A 20687-nucleotide genomic window follows, 5' to 3' on the forward strand; every position below is an offset into this window, starting at 1 on the left:
TTGTATAATAAAAGTGTTTTTGAATAAAAAGTTGTAGTGAATATTAAAACATTTAGATTTTGTCTTACATATGTCGGCTTTATATTGTATATCATGATTAGCATCTAACATGTTGGCAAACTTAAACATATAAATAAATAAAAATAAATAGAAGGTTCTAATATATCTGAACGAATCTCATGAAACCTGTCAAGAACTCGTCCAGGTCATATATCACCTAAAAATAAAATAAATAAATGCTAAATTATATGGATACATTTTACAACTCTTTTTAAAGAACCATCCAAAAGTTTTTGCAAAGTGACACCTGTTTCTCTAATTGTCAATGATAATGAAAAAATAAAAGTAAGCATAAAAAAATATCATGATTGTAATGTTAAAATACTTATTTATTTATTTATTTATTTTTTGTATTTATACATTATGGTAGTATGTTTCCATATTTGTTTTTTCATGTTTTTTAAATGATACAAATTTTATGTAAAAACAATAAATAATAATAAAAAATATATAATAATAGTAATATTAATTTTGTTTATAAAGATTAATGGAATTAACAAAAAACATGTAAACACATCTATATATATATATATATGCATGTATGCAGGGGCTGAAAATGTCATCAAAATGTAGGGGGATAGGCGTGGCGATTCTCAAGAGCATAACGAAGGGGACACCAAGGTTTTTTTTGTTGTTGCCCCGTTTGCATTTGTATTATTTTATTTCTTAAACAATTATTTTAAGAATATATCATTCTATTATTTACAATACACATATTTTAATGATATTTTTTGGGGGAACAACCCTCAGATGAGGGGGTCCCTGACCCCCGACCTCCTGCATTTCCACCTATGCATGTATGTATGTATTTATATATATATATATATTATGTATGTATGTATGCATATATATATGTATATGTATGTATGTATATATATATATATATATATATATATATATATATATATATATATATATATATAATGTATGTATGTATGTATGTATACATCATATATATATATATATATATAAATACATACATACACATACATACATGCATATACACACACACACATTTATAAAATAAAATATCAGTATACATTATGGGTAGTGAGAATGTGTTAAAATGTCATGAAAATAATGTCACACTGCAAAAAACATTTTTATGGTCCTAAAAGCAGATTTCTTATCTTATTGTTTATGCAACATGTGGAAAAGTGACCTGGACATGCTGTTGTGAGAAGTTCCCAACAAGAAAAGCAAAAACAAGGCCAATGAATGTGAATGAAAAGTGTCCCCCTAGATCAGCCATCTCCTTTGCATACAGGAATATAATAATCCTTTGATAAAGTGATAAACCGTACGCACGATATTTACATTCAACAAACACTGAACGACCTTTCAGTCCTACAGTCAAACTAGCAAAGCAAAATCTTCTCACGGTATACACACATATACGTCTCCAATCCGGCAAAGACGTGTGATCGATAGCACGCTTGGTCAAATACACTGTTAAATTATTTAAATAGCATGATGATTCTCCACCATTAGAAAGAGACACTGAAGCCTAGCAGAGTCTGAAGAGAGAAATGTAGAACAGCTTTGTACACTGAATGTGGGGTGACTCACCCGCACGTCTCTCAACGGCGTGCGGTTTAGACCGGGTCTGTAGTGTGTGTGGAGTGAGAAGAGAAAGAGGGCAGATGGGGAGACAGGTAGAGGTGTGCTCAGAGCAGAAGCTCCTCCACTTCACTCTCCTTCAGCTTGGCATTGTCTCTGACCTCGTCGAAGGTGTACGTCTTAACAATCTTCCCGTTCAGGAACACAGTATGCAGCAAATCCTACGTGAGAAAATGTTTAAATGGGCAGATTTGGCAAGAATGCTGACAGATGATATGTCAAATTGAAGCAATAACACACTCTTTCCCTATCCTAGTGTTCATTTGGGATGGCTCCTGTAGTTGACACACCAAAAAGCTCTTTTTACAGAGTTCAATGACGAATTACTGAATCCAGCGAACTAGTAGAGTTTCACATAAAGATAGAGGAAGTGGCAGTGTATTTGGCTAAAAACATACCTCTCCATACTCCTCCAGGTCACCCTTCCCCTCTTCTAGAGTAACAAATTCCCCGTTTGGTGTCCTGTGAAGAGAAAGCCGACCCTTCTTTGACCTTTTATTGGGGTCTGCAACTGGATCTTTGAAGACGTTCACCTGCAATAAACATTACAAAAGCTTATTGAGAAATGTTACATTGTCACACCAGAAAGACGGAGGAAGAAAAGGGAAGCGATCTGAACTTACGCCCAGTCCGTTGGTCACCACGTAACTGCACTTAAAAGAGCAGTTGAGCAGATCTCGGGTCAGTTTCTGCAGCAAAGCTCCTCCTGAGCCAAATGCGACGTTCTCAATGCTCCATCTGTGCTCTTTCATGCCCTCCACAATCTGTATTATCACAAATCAGTAAAGTAACACACAGAGGCCACAAAAAAGTATTTAGACACTTGAAAATGTCTGAATGTCACTGCATTAGATATTAAATATCAAAGCAAAAGACACGTTCTTTAAAGAAAAAATGGCACAAGCACAAAAATGTGTAGGAATCGAAATGATAAAATAATAAATATACTGTTAAAAATGAAGACTAAATGTATTTTGTAGTTGCCAAACATGAGTGAAACATGTTAATAGTAAAAGGGATGGGGGTGCCTGAGTAGCTCAGCGAGTATTGACGCTGAGTGCCACCCCTGGAGTCACTGGTTCAAATCCAGGGCATGCTGAGTGACTCCAGCCAGGTCACCTAAGCAACTAAATTGGCCCGGTTGCTAGGGAGGGCAGAGTCACATGGGTAACCTCCTTTTGGTCGCTATAATGTGTGGTTCTAGCTCTCGGTGGAGTGCGTGGATGCCGTGGAGAACAGCGTGAAGCCTCCAAGCGCTAACGCGCTCAACAAGCCACGTGATAAGATGCGTGGATTGACGGTCTCAGACGCGGAGGCAACTGAGATTCTTCCTCCGCAACCCGGATTGAGGCGAGTCTCTACGCCACTACGAGGACTTAGAGCGCATTATAAATTGGGCATTCCAAATTGGGGAAAAAAATAAAATAATAATAATAATAATAGTAAAATGGATGAACTCTACCTTTGGTTACTTTGCAAGGACACGTATGTAAACATCATACATGCAATACCAAAGTGGCACGGAAAAATGGTCCATTCAGAGAAAATATCGTTTCATTTGTTTGCAGATGCCACTTGCTTTTCAATATGTTGTATCTAGTGCACTTTCTTTCATAGTATGTATGTGTGGCTTAAGTGTGCAAGTATTTTGGGGGCCACTGTATACAGTACCAGTAGTGGTTCTGACATGAGCCGGGCATACATACCTCCTGAAGAGTGTTGATGTCCACACCGTCACCCTGAATGACTCGGATGTAGGGTGGAAGCACCTTGTAGCCTTTGGAGTTCTCAAACGGAACAAATTTCTTTCCTAAAATCTCTAGGACCTTGCGAATGAAAAAAAGTGATTGTGACATGCACTAAATCAGCTAGTGTTCATTAGAACTTGTTAAAATATAATTTGGCAAAACTTTATTTTAAGGGTCCACAGTTATGCACTAGTTAAGCATGAATAGACAGGAATTAATCATTAACTGAATGTAGAGTATGGCTATCTTAGCAATTATTTACAACTTATTGAATGTCTTATTTTTGTGTTGAAAGTAGTGCAATTAGTGCTCTATTTCAGAAATCAAATGTCCAGTTTATTGAACAATATTAAGCCAGTAATTAAGGCTAATTATTATTGGACTTTCAAATCGTTTACTAATAAATTGCAAAAATGCCATGTATGAGAAGGCCATGGTTCTCAGCAGGAAACCAATGGAGTGCATACTCCGGGTAGGTAGGGAGGTATTGCCCCAAGTGAAGGAGTTCAAGTACCTCGGGGTCTTGTTCAAGAGTGAGGGGACAATGTAGAGGGAGGTTAGCCGGAGAATCGTGGCAGCGGGTGCGGTATTGCACTCGCTCTATCGTACCATTGTCACGAAAAGAGAGCTGAGCCGAAAGGCAAAGCTCTTGATCTACCGGTCAATTTTCGTTCCTACCCTCACCTATGGTCATGAAGGCTGGGTCATGACCGAAAGAACTAGGCCGCGAGTACAAGCGGCCGAAATGGGTTTCCTCAGAAGGGTGGCGGGCTTTTCCCTTAGAGATAGGGTGAGGAGCTCAGTCATCCGTGAGGAGCTCGGAGTAGAGCCGCTGCTCCTTTGCGTGGAAAGGAGCCAGTTGAGGTGGTTTGGGCATCTGGTAAGGATGCCCCCTGGCCGCCTCCCTAGGGAGGTGTTTTAGGCACGTCCAGCTGGGAGGAGGCCTCGGGGAAGACCCAGGATTAGGTGGAGAGATTACATCTCCAAACTGGCCTGGGAACGCCTTGGGGTCCCCCAGTCAGAGCTGGTTAATGTGGCTCGGGATAGGGAAGTTTGGGGCCCCCTGCTGGAGCAGCTGCCCCCGCGACCCGACTTTGGATAAGCGGTTGAAAATGGATGGATGGATGGATGGATAAATTACAAAAAAATATATATATTTTTTTCATGTTCCAATTAAATAAATCTCAAACAAATTATAAGCAAAGCAATCAAAATGTCTTTATTTTAGGATTCATTTAATTAAATGAAATTAGTTAATTAGTGGATCATTAACCATTCTTATTGGGGGGCTTGTTAAAGTGCAAAAAGTAACACAAATATAATTTTTGTTACATGCATCTATAGACATATGTTATTCTTTATTATTCTATTATATTAAAAACATATTTTAAGAGTACCCTTTTTTTTTATTTTTGCAAAACATTACCTACATTACATTCTTGCTTTGAGAGAAGCATATCTGTATTGTTATTATTATTTTATTGAGTATGTGTAGCATTTATGTAGCTATTGACTAAAGCATTTCTAAAAGAGGGTATATAGACTATTGTCATAAATTAACTTTTCAATAAAGGGGCAACATTTGCACCCTGGAGTTGTTTTTAATCGGCCTTTTGATGGAATTTTTAGAGCATATTTTTTCTAACCATACAAAATATGACAATATGATGTCACAGTGTTACATCTAATATTCCAAATTAATCAATTCCTTAAAATACATATTCAACATGAGTAATCAGATTACTTATAATCTATACATTTAAATTAACATCAAATAATTTCTTGTGATACGTATGGTCTAGAATAGAAATAGAAACCATAAGTCCCACTTTTTCTTTTTTTATCCCAACATTTTCAATTTCAGGGTCATTTTTGTCACCTCCAGTGGCATTTATCCTGAGCCCTTGTTCATTTCTGACTCTGGATCTGACAAAACACGTTCAGACCAAACACGTTCGTGTGCTAAAAAAAGCAAGATGCAGCGTAATGAACATAAGGCGGAACGCAGGTGTCACGAAACGCGTTTTTAACAGTTTTAAGTTCTTTTACGGCAACAAAAAGACATGAATCTAGCGGATGTTTATATGAAAAACAACTGAAATGAGGACAGAGGAAATTCTCCTCTTCTTTCACATCTGACACGATAGTTCTAATTTAGGTTTCACTAACGTTATTGTTTTACAGTTTTAGCAAAGCGGTGGTGTGCACGTGTCGTCCCGTAAGTTGTAAATAATGGCTAAGATAGCCATCCTCTAAATTCAGTTCATTTTTAATTACTGTCTTATTTATGCTTAGTTAGTGCATTATTGTAGACCATTAAAACAAAGTGTAATGGGATGAGGTCTACCTTTAGCACCGTGTCTAGAGGGTTTCCTGAATCTGGTCGGACCACCAGAGGGGCGTCTGCACTCCTCATCTCGATCAGACTCCTGAGGTCTTCCCCCCAGATCTTCTCACAGGCGTTGTAGATGTCGTAGCTGTCACTGACGATGGACACGGGGACAGAGGGGAACTGCTTTATGATGTGCTCGAAAGCATCTTTCTCATGGTCCTTCCCCCAGGCAGTGATTGTGCTGCGGACAGACAGAAAGCAGTCAGACTGAGAACTAAAGAGTGCTTCTGTAATGTGACATATTTCTGCATGTGTCAGTATACTTTTCATATGCAAGGCGGGAGATGATTTCAACTATCAGGTATTGTTTGGACTGTGAAGGTGCTCTCTGTGTGACAGGTGGTTGGAGGGGAGGACATTTCAGAAGCAGAGCAAATTGTTTCATTTTGATGAAAGATAACAAGGACAAAAACGTTTCTCTTAACTATAAAACTGTGTAATAATGCATCATTTGCAAATAACTCCACAAACATGTATTGAGGAAATAAACTAGGTCAATTTTGATTGACTGCCACTAAGGGGCGCCACAGTACGCAAAATACTTCATAGCACCTTTCCTATGCTAGACATAGTGTATATCAAAAGCAGAACTGGTTTTGAACCGAAACTCGAGCAAGGGTCTTTATTTCCCTTCACTACATTGTGTCTTTCACACCAAATATTGCATGAAGAAAGACTATGAGCTTTGGTAGTTATGTAACAGTGGGTGCAGACAGCTCTTGCACAATTTACTACTATAGAAATGAGAGGGGTGATGCTGCGGCACTAACTAACTGGAAGACATTGGGCCACATCATCAGTGTATGCATACCTCACTAACTAGTCAGTGGAAAGCAAACCCTCCCATCAGCATCACGATTATTAGCATTGTATTATAATATCTACCATTGAGAAACATATGACTTTTTTGGGTTGTTCCACCTGTGTTCAGCAGCTGGTACGGAGAAACCAGGAACTGGGTCTTTGGTGCCGTAGTACTTCTTAATGACGCTGATCCCGGCCACAGTGTCTGTTCCTTTGAAGTTTACCAAGTGTGCAGATGCACCGATACCAGCCGTCTAAAGCAGAGACACGTGTGTAAATACAGATCTACAGCAAGAGTGAAACTATCAAGGGCAAATTTCTAGAAAAAGGGTGCTGTGATCTGAACTGTACGTGATGCTCGGTATGTCCAGTAAGTGTGTTATGAATTCTTTATTAGGAGTAACTAAGATGTCCAAACTTTTCCTAATCAATCTAGATACAGTTAATCAGGGATGTTTGACTGGTGTGGTAGCTAAATCAGAGTGGCTGGGTTTAGGAAAGAGCAAACACTTTCTATGTGAGCTTTTTAGCACACAGTACTTCAACTTAAGTGCACATTAACGCTACCTCTTGAGATGAAACTCCTCGGTAGCCAAAGTCATGTAGTTTATACTCCAATCCCTCCAGGCTTCCTGACGTTTCCATGAGATATTTGGCCAGAATCTTTTTCTGTTCTCGTGAGTTTGTCGCCACCGTGATGGGATACCAGGTCTGAACCAAGATCGTCTGTTGACGAGACAAACCACACTGTTAGAATTAAAGACTTAAACACTTCTCTCAGTTTTAGGGGAATAGTTTGGATCTTCATATAAATATATTCAAGAACAGAAAAGGCTGACACACATTGTCCATAGAAATAAACTTCAAAGATATTTATTTAGAAGCCATTTTGTTGTTTTCAATACCCTTTTTTTCTCCCCATTTGGAATGCCCAATTCCCACTACTTTGTAGGTCCTCGTGGTGCCGCGGTACCTCAATCCGGGTGGCAGAGGACAAGTCTCAGTTGCCTCCGCTTCTGATAGTCAATCTGCGCATCTTATCACGTGACTCATTGTGCATGACACAGTAGAGACTCCCAGGCTCATGCTACTTTCCACTATCCACGCACAACTTACCACGTGCCCCATTGAGAGCGAGAACCACTAATCGCGACCACGAGGAGGTTACCCCATGTGACTCCACCCTCCCTAGCAACCGGGCCAATTTGGTTACTAAGGAGACCTGACTGGTGACACTCAGCACACCCTGGATTCGAACTCACGACCCAGGGGTGATAGTAAGCGCCAATACTCACTGAGCTACCCAGATACCAAGAGGCCAAATTTGGATTATTTTAATGTTTGTGTATTTGAGAATCGTGTGTGTTGTTTTTAACTGGGTAGAGAGGGTAACCCCCACATGATCGCTATAATGTGGTTCGTTTTTGGTGGTGTGCATGGTGAGTTGTGCGTGGATACCACTGTGGATGGCGTGAAGCCACCACACGCACTATATCGCCGCATTAACATGCTCAACAAGCCACGTGATAAGATGCATGGATTGACTGAGAGTTATTCTCCTCCACCTGAATTGAGACGAGTCACTACGCCACCACAAGTAGTGGTGATTACACATCTAATAACATTAGCGTAAGTGAGCAGAGCTGTTTATTATGTCTCATAACACACACATTTTTATGCTGTGAACTTTTTATTTACTATGACTTGAATCAATACATTAATTAATTAATGTAAAGTTATTAGCTTTAATTTACCTTGGAGCAAATGTAGGTGTCGTTGCAGATGTGATATGTTCAATTGGGAATGAGGGCTGACACGGTTTATCTTCATCAGACATACATAAAAGTTTATTTTATTTTTTATGTATGCTTGATGAAGGCTGTGTGACCGAAACGTCGCAATAAATTATTTAAATTATTGTGTGTTTTCTCCAATTAAAAGACTAAGTCATGGATCAAGAGAGGACAAAACTTTCTTTGACCTCAGATGTGCATCCTTCAGTCTTCAGTCAAATATTATAAGGCCAGTTGGTGCAAATAGGCCACTGGATCACATGCCTGTAAAGCCAAACTATTATGAAATGTGCAAGCATGTGACTGTCACAAATAAGAGATTGTTTTCAGCCTCATGGCACAAAAGACTGCTAAGAGCAGCTTATGCCGGAAGCCTACATGAAGACAATAAATATTGTAATTATCAGTTTAATGTAGCCTTAATAGCCTACAAACAATCCAGTCATTCATTTGCATCAATGCCTTCTCATGGTCAATATAAAGGAAGCATAAGTTTATTTCCAATCTCCTAAATCCTTCAGATAACATAACAGGGGCAGTAATGTGCTGTCTGCTTCAGTGGCAACGTGTTCTGGAAGCCAAGGGCATCTGGGCACACACAAGATGAAAAAAGGAAACCCTAATGACTATTTGCTAGGTGACAGGTGAAGTGTATCACGATGAATGTTCTGTACAGGTGCGGCTTGATGTTGGGCAGTCAGCATGACTCAGCAGATTTCAAGCTAAACCCAAATGAGAAAGCAAATCCTGAAGAACCAAAAGTTGATAATGCTAGCGAGTGTATTTTCACACATCGAAAAATCATGAAAGGTGAAAATGGTGACAAGCTGTTAAATGAGCATTCCAAGTATAAAAATATTCCTGGAATGCAAAGTAAGTCGCTTTGGATAAATGAACGTAAATTGCATGTAAATATGACTTTAGGGACCAATTTAAGGTTGTGACTCACCTCTACCCAGTTAGTGAGCCAGTAGCATTCCGGATCTGTGCTTTCCACGGTGAAGAGCACATTCCCACGTGGGATAACACTTCCCTCCGGCACAGCTTTGATCTCGATAGGCAGGTGACCATTATATTTCTGCAGTGACATTACATATGAACCATGACTGAAGGGCTCTGTGGAACAAAACATTCAGTGACTGGAATAGTCAGAGATTTGAACTTCACCTTACCTGCAGAATGTAGTTCCAGCCTTTTTCATTGAACACATCATCCTGAAAGTGTTCCCGGTACACCGCTTTTGCTTCCTGAATCTTCTCTGATGTGATGACCTGTCCTGAGAGAGCAAAAAGATGTCAAAGAAGGAAAAAGTGTAAGTAAAAGACACCACCAGGCACAAGCTGAACCATAAGATAATACAAAAACAGCACACTATCCTACATCCTTGCACTATTCAATTAAGGGTCTCTGCCATGCTCACAGGACAGCATTGTCCCACAAGGACAGTCTACAGAGATGCAACAAATCATCTAAAAGGCACAGCATATACACAAAGTTAAACTGCTGCTCGGTTTGGGTTACATTTACATTAGATTTATCCATTTGGCAGACACTTATATCCAAATTAACCATCAATGCACGTCACAAGGATATTTATTTTTAAACAAGTTTAAAGTTAAAAGACAAACGTGGATAGCATGCCAAAGGCAGAAACTATCTACAAAAGGTATTGATGGAGTCTATATTTTAAAGTTGTCTGGGCTTAATTAACTGCAGAGGTTTAATACTGAGTGTTAGAGGGGCCTGATAGCTCGAGTATTGGCGCTTACTACCACCCTGGAGTAGCGAGTTCGAATCCAGGGTGTGCTGAGTGACTCCAGCCAGGTCTCCTAAGGAACCAAATTGGCCCGGTTGCTAGGGAGGGTAGAGTCACATAGGGTAACCTCCTCATGGTCGCGATTAGTAGTTCTCGTTCACAATGGGGCGTGTGGTAAGTTGTGCATGGGCCTCCACATGCTGTGAGTCTCCGCTGTGTCATGCACAATGAGCCACGTGATAAGATTTGCAGATTGGCGGTCTCAGAAGCTTGTCCTCCAAGTGTCAAGTGTTTTTTATTGTCGCTCAACCATGCACAGTTAGTACAGTACACAGTGAAACGTTCCTCCAGGACCATGGTTCCTCCACCACCCGGATTGAGGGGAGTAATTGTGGCACCACAAGTACCTACTAAGTAGTGGGAATTGGGCATTCCAAATTGGGAGAAAAGGGGATCAAATTAAAAAAATACTGACGGTTAGAAGTTTAGACCAAAGGTGTGTAGGGCGTGGCCGAGCCGTAAGGATGGACGCCTGGCGCTGAGATACCCCAATCCACCGGGAGAGGGATAAAGAGGAGCAGGAGACACCAGTGAGGGAGAGAAAGAGTTGCACACAGCTCGCAAACATGTGCATTCTGCGTTGGGCCGGGAAGGTCAACAGTTTGAGCATCACACGGAGCTGTGTGTGTGTCTGCATCTGCCGGCGTGTGTGTGCTAGATAGCACTTTGTATGTTGTGTTTGAATTAACTGCTTGTATTTAAAAGTCTTCAGTGAACCGTCCACCCGGCTCCCGGTTCCTCCTTGGTAGGGGAGGCAGAGATCTGCCAAACAAATCCTAATCAGAATGTTTGAGGGATATCAATATAGTGCTGCCAGGCCAAAACTGTAATAACACAAGCATAAGCAATTATTCAAAGGGACAATACAAGTAGTGCAGCCACACCAACTTTTTATATAAATTAGGTTTAGCAAAGATGCCCATGGCTGAAACCAGACTAAAGACTGTATCGAGCAGTCTTTTGAATTGCAGAGGCTAAAAGAGCAGATGTTCCATTGTCGTGTTTCATCCCATAACACAATTTCTAAAGCCTTCACCCTGACACACTGTGAAATCTATTAAGAGTGTTAAAATACCCAATTTTTTTTTGTAAATGTGGCATATTGGAGCACAACACAGAACAACAACCTCCAACCAAACTGAGAAGCTTTCACTCAAGTGCACCTTCATGCTGATGTTTTTTTATGCAATACTTTTGAGATCATATTACTACAACATTTGTTTCTTTGACGAGAAAGTCCTTTTGTCTGTCTGTCAGTGACATTTTTGGGCTGCTTACGAGTAGAATAAACCAAACTAACTGTATGACTACGTTTGGAGTGAAGGTTGCATTCTTGAGCTGGAACACAAACCAAAATGACCAAAGGCAATAATCAGTAGTGACAACCATGTTTAATGTACCTTTTAAGTATTTGTGTAGAATGTACTGAAGCCCGTAGAAGACCGTTTTGTCGTATTTGACTTTTCTGGGCTTGGTAGGGTCTGTCTTCTTCTCGCGGCATTCAAAGTAAGAGTACACCTTACTAGTGTTGGGTGGGTACTGTTTGTAATGCGTGACCTGCAAGACAGAAAAGCATACATTTAAATTATGACACCACAATACCAAGTCAACAAGGCAGCATGCACACCAGATGTGAAAAGAAAAATCCATTCACTTACATTGAAGGAGGATCCCAAGCCATATCTATCATAGAGAGTATTATAAAGACTGGGCACTTTTCACCTGGAGAAGTAAACAATTACCTAGCAATCAACCAGAACATGCCCTGGCAACCACACAATGTTTTTTCGAAACTCTGGTTTGTCCAAAAACACAGCTGATGAAAATATATTCTATGCAGAGAATGGGATCTCAGTTACACTGATTACCAAATAGCGTACAAGCTAAGCTCCCTTATGATATTTTGACCTTTCCTTGACAGTTTTTGGCTGCTCATACACTCATGGTTGTGTCTGACAGCTACTATGGCCTCTGCACTCTGTGAGTGACTCTCTCCGGCTCTACTATAGGGCAAAAGTCCTCGTGGAGCAGTGATGTCGTTCCTTTTGGGTCGTCTTAATGCCCTCTCTTTCTAGAACAAACCCCTGTTCATAGGAACAGCTGCAGGCATGCACAAACAACTGGCCATGTGCATGGAGGACATGATGTAATGTCACAGAGTAGGTGCAGCACATTCGTCTCAGAACATGGAAGACAAACCAAGCACCCATGGATTAAACCCAGGAGGTTATGTAAGGAGTGAATTTTAGATGTGGAATATGAAACAAACTAAATGGTCCATTTTAGTTAAACTGTGCAGGTGCTTCTGACCTGGCCTGTCGTTCCCAAGGCAAAGAAGACAAATAGTCAATAATGGCCAATAATCTCCAGGGCAACAACTGCATAATTGTGATGTTGAATACTGAGGAAAAAAGCATAAAGATGGACACCAGATAAAATTGTTAACACAAGCCAAACCAATGCTCTTTACATGGCTAAAGCTACTGTGCAGTTTTACAAATGCTATTTAATCATTACAAGGGCAGCAACAACTAATCGATAAAATCAATTATTATCGATCATGGAAATCATAGACAACGAATTTCATTATCGATTAGTTTGATTCTAGTGTCACCATTGCTCTACTGAGCTGATTTTGTGTCCCACACCATCCCTGATGGATCATTTTACTCTTTATTAAACAGTACTTTTTCAGTTTTAAGGAACGCATGTCCAATATTTTGCATATGTCCAGAACACTCAGGACCTCAAACTGGACTGAAGGTTCACCTTCCAAAAGAGTGTGTCCCATTAATTACCTAGACTGTGGTGGCAAGCCACAGTCTCATTTGTCCCGCCACAGTTTCATGAACCGAAAATATTTGTACACTTCTCATAAAAATATAAAAGATCTCTAATGTTGTATTAGAGAAAACGGAACATCCTTCTTGTGGTTTGTTACAGTCTTGGTTAAATTACTACTAGAGCACAAAATTGTTTACAAGAGCACAAAATTCTTCGTAGATCTAGCCTCTTAATTTTGCTCTCAAAGTGCACCATATTGATGCATAAAACTTTAAAATGTACAAAATGTTCTTACAGGAGAGCATACCCCCGGAAACACAGTCTCACAAAATCCTTTGGGAAACACTGCAACAGGACAATGACCCTAAGCACACAGCCAAGACAGCGCAATAGTGGCTTAGGGACAACTCTGTGAAAGTCCTTGACTGGCCCAGCCAGAGCCCGGACTTGAACCCAATCGTACATCTCTGGAGAGACCTGAAAATGTCTGTCCATCGACAGTTCCCATCCAACCTGACAGAAAATGTACACAATAATATGCAGGACTAATTATTTCCTCTCTGAATAGGATGATACTTTATAGAGAAAATGGAAGAATAGACATTTTATCTCTTTTTTTCCCCAAAAATAAAATAAAATGTAATGCATTATTAAGTAAAGGTGACATTGTTATATGAGCAATGTTTCCATAAGTGGGTTGATATTGTGAGAGGGCTTTAGCAGGTCTAAATGTTTCTCCTCAGTTTTCATCATTTGTAAACTACATCCCTAAAATGTTAAAATGATTATTATGTTTTTTCAAAGTAAAGAGAGTTAAGAGTATACGTCATGTTTGTTCTTCAGCCAGATCTTAAAAATTATAATTAAATATACAGTATACCCTGTGACTATTTTAATATAAATAAATACACAGTATTAATGGTGTTTTTAAGTAACATGTTCCTTGAGATGAAAGTGCTAGTTAAGATAAATATGGAAAACATTTTGGCATTTGAAGGTAATTCATGACAAAGAGACGTGTAAAATAATTTTTTTTGTCATAAAGGTTGCGTCACCATTAAAAAACAAGCTTCTAATTATATCCAAAACAAGATTATTATCATGTTTTTTACAAGACAATATTTAAGCAAGCAATACGTGAGTAGAAATGAAAGCATTTAAGCGCATGCAAAGCGAAGAAAAAGAAACCGCTAATAAAGTAGACTGACGCAATTAACGTACAGGACGAATATATACACTCGGCATATAATAGTTATGCTTATATTGTATCTCATGTTTTTATTATGTATAGTACTTTTACTATAGGAGTGGTGATGGCGTAGTGGGCTAAAGCGCTGAACTGGTAATCAGAAGGTTGCTGGTTCGATCTCCACAGCCACCACCATTGTGTCCTTGAGCAAGGCACTTAACTCCAGGTTGCTCCGGGGGGATTGTCCCTGTAATAAGTGCACTGTAAGTCACTTTGGATAAAAGCATCTGCCAAATGCATAAATGTAAATGTACTATTCGAATAATTATTGCAGAACGAATACTCGAGTATTCGACTACTCGTGCACATCCCTACTCTACGCATGATCTCTGGCTCTTAAATGAACGGTTAAATTAACGTGCCACCAACCTTAATGCAAAACACAAGACTCCTATTACATCTCTGGTGGGAGGTTGAAAGACAAAGGCATCTACTCCCATCCTCTATCACTATTATCAAAATAAAACACCGATGAGGCCATTTCCACATCACAACACACACCCAACATTACTCTGGATCCAAGGCCAGAGAGCACTGTGGAATGGAGCCAAGGTGAAAGTGAGTGACGCGAATAAGGATATCAGTAAAATAAACCATCCTTATTACAGTCAACAGAGATTGTTTGTTGTGAATCAACTGAAAGACAAACACTATAGTTGCCGCACATGTTTGTAGGTCTTAGCAAGTTTCAAATCATTATCCATCAATTGTCCATCATGTTACAACATCTTGTGACAACTCAACGTTCTTGGTATATAATGAATAACATATATTGATTATGTGGTACTCCAAAGCAACAGGGACTGTGCATATTGAGTGGACTTAAACAATCTCAGTTGTTCTTGTGCCAGAAACATCTCTCAACATCCAGAGGGGATGCATCCTGACTTCAAATAATAACTTTCACAAACACATAAGCCTTTAAAATACAGATCATTAATCGATGTGCATTCCAATAGTAAGAAATGTAATGAAACTTTGATTCATACATTTACAAATATATAAATATACAAGTGTATATTACCTTAATGATTTGTTAATCGATGTACAATGTTTGCTTATGACTTATTAATGAAAGATAATATACAGCGGTACAAGATTTCATCCTCTAATTTCCTTTATAGTAGGCTAGATGAAATGAAGGGACACTCCTACAGTCCTGCTCCCTTTGCAAAATGGACAAAGCAAGTCATTTGGTTCAACCAGGACAGGATTTAACCTTTCATCTTCTATTCTCTAGTATTTATGTATTTTATTTATTTGACTAGGCTGCTACACTCTACATAAACATTGATTTCTAGTATAAACTATCTATACCTACACTACATGGTTTACAGATTACACATAGTATATATTTTTGGATACACACTATACAGTATAACTACTACATGGTCTAGCTATATGTAAAATATAATGTACACTATATCATGTACAGTGTTGGGTAAGTTACTTTCAAAAAGTAATCAACTACTGATTACTTCTAAAATTGGAATCACATTGCTTTACAGATTAATCCATGGGAAGTAATCAGATTACTAAATACTTTACTTTAAAGTAAGATACTTTCTAAAATCAATCAAACCTGCGAAAAATACAAACGTGACACTAATAGTTCGTTTAGCACTTTAATATTGACTGAAAACAATAACACAATTACAGCAACATGACAAAGATAGCAACTTGGCAAAATAGATCCAATGCATTTATAAATGCCACTTATTTTTCTTATCTCAAATATGCTGTTGTAGTATCTTCAGGTGTGTGTGTGTGTGTGTGTCCGCTATATACAACCTTCTTAGCTGTGTGTGGCATGTATGTGTACAGTATGCTTGTTTACCTGTGTTTGTGTTGGTGTGAAAGACTATATTTGCAAACAGCTTTGCTAGTAAATCCAATGTGTATTTGAATACTTGTTGTTTCTTTTCAGTGTGCATATACGGTTTGCTTGTGTGTTGCATCATGCATGTGTATGTGTGCATGTACAGTATGTCTGTTTGTGTCTGTACATGTGCAGCATGTGTGTGTTTACACAACTTTACAGCAAATGGATTATTTCTACCTCCCTGCTTGTGCTCGGATGAATTGAGTATCCTTTATCACTTGCACATCTGTAACGCTATTGCATTGTGTTTATGTTTTATTGTGTGCAGTACAGAAAGTATTTTTCAAGACCCCGTTCCGCAAAAGTTTCCACCTTGTGAGCGATATATCCCTCTGTCTGTCGGGAACGAGCGCTGTTTTCCATATACTCCCAAAGCTGATCTCCTCTCCTCCTGCAGCAGCTGCAGAGGAACACACGAGGGAGGCGTGCAAAAAAAAGGGGGTAGAGTGCGGAGAATTGAGAAGGGTTTGTCACCAGCCCAGCCTTGCATGCCTCTCTCCTCCAGCCAGGGCTGGGAGCACACTGACACAGCGCACGCTTTGCTTTTGTTTTCAATTTGAATAAACAAACTACACTCCGCTGCATCCATAGTAACGCAGCTCACTTATTAGCCGTAGCCTTGATATGTGTTCTCTATGCCATGGTGGTTTGTTAGCATGCATGCTCATTAGCTGACACAGCAACACACATAAAAGTACTAAAATATGGAGGTAATACATTTTAAATGAATTCTGCTTACTTCATATTATTGTCTTGGCAATAAATGTGTATTCCAAGTAACGTAATTTTATTCATGTCTGTAACTGTAATCAGATTACTTAATTTTAAAAGTAATGCGTTAAATTTCTGCTTACCGTGAAATGTAATTAGATTTCAGTAACATGTTACAACCCAACACTGATCATGTATATAATGTATATTTGATCTAATACTTTACTATGACATTAAGAGCATCCAATTTTCAAACAGCAACTTAAATAGGTAAAAATGCAATTGCATATGCAACCGAAAAGCATGCTAGTGAAATATGGTCAAAATCCTCATGTGATCTCAGATAAATCTGAAATGAAAGTGAAGTTAAAGTATTACTCCAGGTTCAATAAAAGCTCATCTCAATGGACAGCATTTGTGGAATAATGCTGATAACCACAAAAATGTATTTAGACTCATCCCACCCTCCTTTCTATAAAAAAAGGAAGATCTGGCATTTACAATGGAAGTGAATGGGGCCAAATGGTAAATATGAAAAAACTCACCGTTTCAAAAGTATAGCCTAGAGGTAGACCGCAAGTGAATTTTGCAGATACCGATTAACTAAGTTGGTGGGAAAGGACGATAACCGATTCATTGGCCGATAGTTTTTCAAATGGATTTATAGCACGTAAACAAAACATTTTATTCTTTCTTTATTATGGCGGGCAAAGACAAAAAGTCCAAAATTAATAAATTCTCAGATGCAGTTTTTTGTTCAACCAAAATCCTAATTAATAACTAGAAAGTTAAGATTTGGTGCATAGTGTGGGACTTTTAAGTATAAAAAAATCCCGAAACACACTGGGGACTTTTATTTTGAAATGACTAAATGATGAAAAAAGATACGCAAATATCGACAGATTTTTGCCGATAATCGATAGTTCAAAAAAATCAACTATCGGCACTGATTAATCAGTAAAACAGATATATCGGTCTACCTATAGTATAACCCCGCCAAGATGTAAACAATATTTGTGTTAGCATGATTTTGTGTGATGAAATCGCTTACTAATCTTTGTAAAATTATATCAATTTCTACAAATTTGTTGCCATGATAACGTAACACCATAAACACCAAAGCGATGATTTAAACAACTTTACAGTGCAAATAATACATTCGTTTAGTCAGAAAAATGAATGCAAATGCTTTTATAAAATTATAAGCTTCACATATAAGCCTTTTAAACCATGCAATAATTGGCCCCATTCACTTCCTTTATAAGTGCCTCACTCTAACTCGATTTTTGCTTTTTTTAAGAAAAGGAGGAACGAGTCATTATTTTTGTGGTAATCAACATTATGCCACAAATGCTGTAGAATGAGCTTAATTTGTATTGAATGCGGAATATTCCTCTAATGTAGTCAGACTGGTGCCATTACAAAGTGAAGGTTTGCTGCACAACTATCAGCCTCTTAGTAATTTATTAAAATATTAAAATAAGTTAAATATTGATTCCATCAGATGTGGCTCTGCCATTCTCACAGGAGAATCAATTTCCTGAGAGAGCGATTCCTTTCAGTTTTGCTTTTGTAAATGATGAGAGAGGTAACCCATCCCTCATGACCTGCGAATCTCGCCCCCAGTCTTAATTAAATGGATTAAATTAATGATGTACATGCGCTCTCTCCTCACACACATTCGGCCTAGCGACCTGACTGACACCGACTCTAATCGTTAACGGCCTGAAGGATGAAACCACCTTCAATTCTCTTTCACTTTCCCGCATTTATTTCTCAGTCACGGGTTCGCCGGTCAAAATCACACCAGAACCGGCTCGATTTGGGACGGACCGTGGGTCTCTGCTCACCTTGTAAGAGTCGGTGGCTAACAAGATGTTGAAGTCCGCTTCGCATCTGTACTGCTCCATCTTTCCCTTGACGTGACTGGAGTCGCCTGTCAGTTCTGTTGTTCTCGCAACCAACCCCAGTAGTCGAGAAAGGTGGATGACGGCATTAGAGAGGGCGTGAGCAAAAGGGATGGATGGCCAATCAGTGGATGGGATTACGCCAACGTCACGGTAAGGGGGCGAGGCGAGAGACAGTACCAAATATTTAATTTTTAATATTATGGTTTCAGTTGGACGATTTAATTTACAATAAAGCTAATTTGGTCAAATTTAAATACAGTTTTATTACTAAGTTTGTTTTGTTTATTGAATCTGATTAATACATAATGAGAACAAATCAAAATGTACTGTTGCAGTTGCTAAAGGGATGCGTATAATTGAAAGTTATATCAAAAATGTTTTTGTTCCTCTATTAATATACTTTTACACTGAAACACATGATTTTTTTATATTTTCGGTCTTATTTTTTTGTGCCTGATTTTCCACAACTTAAAATAAAACATATTTAATATATTTATAAACTAATAATGCTAGTAATAAAGAAACACGAGATAATCGTATTAATTAAAAAAAAAATATATATATATAATTTATTTATATAAATAAAAATTTAAAAGAGCAACGGTGAACGGACTATCCAATCTGTGGCAATGACGTCATGACAGGCCCCACTCAAACCCCACCGCCTCCAACTAAGCCAATCGCAGGGCTGTTATGGCTGTTCTCTTCTCTGATTGGTCGAGGGGGAATCTTTGCGCCTGACGTCTGTTCTACAGATCAGCGACTGCTAGGGCTGTTCGATTAAAGAAATGTGGGAATCGACTCTAATTTTGATTCCTGGATTTAGAATTGATGGAATCGCTTCAAAAGAGTCGATTCCAGAGTAATTTTTTCGATTCCGAAAAAACGGGAGGTAAAAGTTAAATCTCAAATTAAACAGCTCATTACTAAGCGTTCTTTGCACTATTTATTATAGCACGAATTACATTTAGGCCTACTATTAATAGGTCCATTATTATAAAGTTAAATCAGGGCCTATAAGCACAAACCAAAGCGATGCTTCAATCCCCTGAGATAAATTTGAGGAAGTTTGAGTAGATGCGCCTGTATTTCGAAGAACTACCGCAAATAATCTTAAAAGCACATTGAAATTGTCTGTTATCACTCATGAGTTTTTGTTGAGACAGATGTTTATATTAGAAGGTACTGTAATTGTCCACTACCGTTTGTACACTAAATAAAATGTCCAAACAATACACTTCACTTGTATTGGTTTATTTCATACCATTTAATAAATATATATTTTATAACATGTATAACATTTTTAGTATTTTATTAAATAAAATTATTTTAATATAAAATGATGCAAGAAGTAGGCTAATTAAATATGCGAAGCACATTGATCAATTCAACATACTGATTTACAGAGATGCTAACCTTTGTTTGCTAATTTACAGTCACAAATTTCACATAAATTGTATTAGTGCTGTTAGGCTTCTGAAATGGTCGAGAAAATAAACACAGTACGGAAGATATCAACCGGTTTCCCTGAAAGGAATCGGCTCGAGTCGATTATCGATACCCGACGCATCGGTATCGAGGAATCGATTCTTTTTTTCTTTTCTTTTTTTTTTAATCGACTGCAGTACATTAAAAGGACAGAGGGAGAGCCAGAGAACATATTCAATAGTAATGTTTCTATTAGAAACACCACCAGAGGACATCATTGCACAACAAGTCAAAATGTAGAAGACGAAAAGGCAGGTTGCTGATCTAAAATGTGTTGAAAAACGTAAAAATCAAGCTTTGATATTTTTTTTTAAAAATTAAATCATAATTAAATCACCTTTGTGTTGTTGAGATATACAAAACGTGAATAAACAATACAACAATAAAAGACCTTAATAAAATAATACATGCTAAGCCTTTAGCTAGCTAG

At 38.4% G+C, this 20687-nt stretch overlaps 1 protein-coding gene across 1 annotated transcript; it reads right to left on the bottom strand.

The window, feature by feature from the left end:
* Nucleotides 1–1029: 1029 nt before the first annotated feature.
* Nucleotides 1030–18811, bottom strand: LOC127639105 (nicotinamide phosphoribosyltransferase). The gene is made up of 11 exons (XM_052120950.1): nt 18710–18811; nt 11634–11790; nt 9590–9693; nt 9367–9495; nt 7192–7350; nt 6742–6878; nt 5776–6001; nt 3387–3506; nt 2304–2444; nt 2079–2213; nt 1030–1841 (listed from the first exon to the last, which is right to left on the bottom strand). The coding sequence occupies exons 1-11, from the start codon at nt 18767–18769 to the stop codon at nt 1728–1730; spliced, it is 1482 nt and encodes a 493-aa protein (XP_051976910.1). The 5' UTR covers nt 18770–18811; the 3' UTR covers nt 1030–1727.
* Between the last annotated feature and the right edge of the window lie 1876 nt (nt 18812–20687).

This window comes from Xyrauchen texanus, chromosome 47, assembly GCF_025860055.1.
Source record: "Xyrauchen texanus isolate HMW12.3.18 chromosome 47, RBS_HiC_50CHRs, whole genome shotgun sequence".
In the NCBI taxonomy this organism is placed as follows: domain Eukaryota; kingdom Metazoa; phylum Chordata; class Actinopteri; order Cypriniformes; family Catostomidae; genus Xyrauchen; species Xyrauchen texanus.